Source organism: Grammomys surdaster, unplaced genomic scaffold (assembly GCF_004785775.1).
Source record: "Grammomys surdaster isolate TR1022 unplaced genomic scaffold, NIH_TR_1.0 1166, whole genome shotgun sequence".
Classification (NCBI taxonomy): Eukaryota; Metazoa; Chordata; class Mammalia; order Rodentia; family Muridae; genus Grammomys; species Grammomys surdaster.
The window spans coordinates 185,205-189,173 of NW_021605585.1; the positions used below are offsets into that span (position 1 = coordinate 185,205).

Below are 3,969 nucleotides of genomic sequence, written 5' to 3' on the forward strand. Positions count from 1 at the left end.
ACACACACACACACACACACACACACACACACACACACACACACACATGCATTACTGCTCTGATGAATGCCTGCTATCCCTGGACTCACTGCAAAACAGATAATCCAGAGGACTTCGATTCTATAACAGTTTTTAAAAATATAAACTCTCAGTATTACGAAGACATTTATAACTCCACTGCCTTTAAAATGTCATGTAGGATTGAAAGGAAATTTAAGCACATACACACACAAAATAAAATTGGAGAAGATTCCAGAACAAAATACAAAAATTGTGAGTTTCACTTCTACTTACAATTTGCAAGTTTGTAAACAGAGCTATAATAAAGATAGCAAGCCTCCCCCACCAGGTCTTCCTTAACCTTCATAGATACTACAGCATTAGTGTGTATAGACCATTCGCTCAAGCTAGACAGCAAAGAGGAGAAGGACTTGGCCCTGACTCATCTGAGTTGCTCACTTCATGGTGTTTATCTGACTTGCATTTTTCTCAGTCTTATTTAGGAACAGCAGATAATTTTGAAGATTGGAATCTTATTCAGCCCTACCTCACTCCTATCCCTATCATCACCACAGCAAAAGATCCTGAAGTTCACCTTTTAAAATATTTTTCATTGACTGGTATCCAGTTCTCAAGTGTAAGCTCACCCAGTCACCTCCCTCATGAGCAGCAGTCCTGCCGTATAACCAGCTATTAAGAGTGGAGTTCTTAAGTCCATGCCTATTCCTGAGTGCTAAGGTACGCTGCGAAGATTTTTGGCCTGAGTCTTTCTCCTGCTCAAAGTCTCACATTCCCCTTGTCACACCAGCCAAGTAGCTTCTATGTACTTTTGATTTCACTCCCCCAAATCCCTGGGATTATTAGCTGTCTTTTAGAATGGCTTTCACAGAGTCCACTTGCTCACCACACCTCAGATGATTAGCTTTAAAATGTCTTTCATGGAACTCTGAATTCTGTCATAAGGTTGACTCTATCAATACTCTGCTCATTGATACACAGAAAGGGAAGGGGTGAACTTCTGGAGCAATCTGTGACAGGCATTACATACCTATACTTGTGAAAATGTATACTTGTATACTTGTGAAATGTATACTTGTGGAAAATAGATAATTACCTACCTCATCTGTGAAATGGGACAACAGTACTTACCTTATAGATTAGTAGCAGAGTTAAAAAAAACTAACAGTGTTAAGACTCATTAAGGATCAGTTTACCCCTTGCTGGCTATCATTGATGTCATTATCCTGCAGGAGTTAACTCTGTGTTTGGCTGTAAATCTGACAGAAATTTTAGAGCAAAATCGAAGTTGCTGATCTCTTACCTCCAGAGAGTCATCGGCATTCACCATCCAACAGTCTGTCCAGGTGGCCACTATCAAAAACCCAGTGGAGGAAATGGCCAAGATGCAGGCAGCGTACTGAAGAAGATCCTTCATGGCAGCAAGCAGCCTGTTGGGAAGGGACACATGGGCAGATGCCAGTACAGCTGGAATGCTATTGGCTTCTGATGCTATTGGCGTCTGTTGCTATTGGCCTCTGTTGCCGGTACCTGGGATAATAAAGCCCAGTCTTTCACGTTTCCTCTTGCAGGCACCTAAAACTTCAGAAGAATTGTATAAACAGGTTGTACCAGAGCGAGGGTCCTGGAGGTCATTATCCAGCGGCCAGGCTCCCAGTCAGAAGCCAGGGCAGGGGAAGAACTGAGCACATTGTGGTGCGTGGGGGAAGCAGCCCTGACTGTGGGCTAAGGTGAAATGATAGTTGCAGAGGCCTGTAACTGTGTCAAGATGGAGGACTGAGGAAGGATCCTAGGCAGGGTTGCAGCCTGTAAGCTGATCTTTCTCAGGCCCTTAGGAGAAGGAGCTGTTCTCCTCCCCCTTGGAAGGTGGCTGTACGGGTGACTGATTGCGATTTTATTGTTAGACTATTTTAATATCCCCTGACTACCTTAGATAGACAAGCCACCAGTGAAATTATGCTAAGCAAGTACTAGCTCAAGCAAGATCACATTCCAAAGTGTTGGGCAGAACACTTGGCAGGAGGCAGGGCCAAGGACCCTAACCTTTCAGATCAGGGCTGGGAACAAACGTGCATATGGGAATTGTTCCTTTATTTTTATTGACATATAACATTTGAACATACTTATGGAGAAGAACGTGGTTCATTAACTTGTCCGTTAAATGAAACCTCTAGCACCTATGTGCAAATCACAAGAAGTAAAGGCCTAACAATTTTCAATAACATCCAAATGTACAATGAATACAAAATTGAACTATTTCAGGATTTTCTTTCTTAATGAAAGATATGGTCTTCGTGTGTGTGTGTGTGTGTGTGTGTGTGTGTGTGCGCGCGCGTATGTGTGTGTTTTACTGGCTTACTGTTTACTTACCCTAAAACATAGACATAAAATCATACTAAATGACTGACAAACATGATACCAGGCTCCAAATTGTAAGAAAGCATCAACGTTCCCCTTGCACTTGGATCCATAGCTCAGGAGCTCCTAGTCTGGAAACCTTAGAGTGGTAGTTCTCAACCTGTGGGTCATAATCCATGGGGTGGGGGTGGGCATCAAATGGCCCTTTCTTTCTCAGAGATATTCCTCACAGATATTTACATTATGATTCATAACCGTACCAAAATTACAGTTATCAAGCACCAAGGAAAATAATTTTATGAATGGGGGTCACCACAGTGTGAGGAACTGTATTAAAGGGTTTCGGCATTGGGAAGGTTGAGAACCGCTGCCTTAGAAAACTTGCATGAATCTGTCTAGTTTAAATGCTCAGTCAGCACAGATACTGTGAGAGACAATAGATGTTCCTCAAAAACGGAAAGTGTGAGACTGTAATCCAGCACCCTCACTCCTAGGTACACAAGCAAAAGAAATTAGTCCAGATCTTGCACTGACTTTTGAATTCTCTCCTTCATTTTGGTTGAGATGAATAGAGCCTAAGACTTCACTAGCTTGTGACTACATGAAGAAATGATGTAATGCCCTTCGGCCATAAACATGAAGAAATCCTGTCTTTTGCAGTGTCACGGATGGAACAGGCAGTCATTAAGTGACATAGGCCAGGCGTAGAAAGAGAAGTGCCACATGGTGGCATTTGTTTGTGGGATCTAAAACAGTGGATTTCAAAAAGGGATGAAGTGGATATTATCCGAGCCTTGATATGCAACAGGGGATGTTGGAAGAGTTTAAGACAAGGCTACGAACAGTTGGAATAGATTCTAGTCATCTATTATACAGCAGAGTGACTAAAGCTATAAAAAATGTATTTCAAAATAGCTAGAAATAAGGTGCTTTAGTGTTCTTAGCACAGAAAAATGGTGACTGCTGAGTGTAGTGCCTGTGCTACTCTCTCAGATGTGATCATTATAAACTATACACGTGATGCTAAGGTTACTGAGCATCTGAGGTTATTTCTACTTTTCTCAAAAATATTTTATTTTTATTAGCGTGTATGAGTGTTCATGTGTCTGTGTGGTGTGTGGATGTCTGTGTGTTGTGTGTATATGTGTGTGATATCTGTGTGTGGTATATGTATATGTGTGGGTGTCCTTATGAGTGCGTGTGTCTGTCTGTGTGTTGTGTGTGTGTTTGTGTGTGTTGTTTGTGTTATGTGCATGTGTGTGTTGTCTGTGTGTGGTGTGTGTATGTGAGTGTGGTGTTTATATGTATATGTTTGAGTGTGTGTGTATATTTGTGTGTTGTATGTGTCTCTCTGTGTTTATTATGCATCTGTGTGTTTTGTGTGTATGTGTGTGTTGTCAGTGTGTGTGTTGTGTGTGTATGTATGTGAAGTGTGTGTGGTATGTGTGTATATGTTTGAGCATGTGTGTATATATGTGTGATTGTGTTTGTATGTGTGTCTGTGGTGTGTGATGTGTGTACATATGTTTGAATGTATGTGTATATATGTGTGATTGTGTTTGTATGTATGTATGTGTGTGGTATCTCTGTGTG

The 3,969-nt window shown here is 41.4% G+C and overlaps 1 protein-coding gene across 1 annotated transcript in view; it reads right to left on the reverse strand.

The window, feature by feature from the left end:
• Nucleotides 1–1,774, reverse strand: part of Cldn16 (claudin 16) — a 20,734-nt gene extending 18,960 nt beyond the window's left edge. Inside the window, exon 1 of the mRNA XM_028783907.1 lies at nt 1,322–1,774. Coding sequence (XP_028639740.1) covers nt 1,322–1,435 — 114 coding nt within the window. The 5' untranslated portion in view covers nt 1,436–1,774. The remainder of the gene's footprint in view (nt 1–1,321) is intronic.
• Nucleotides 1,775–3,969: the final 2,195 nt, after the last annotated feature.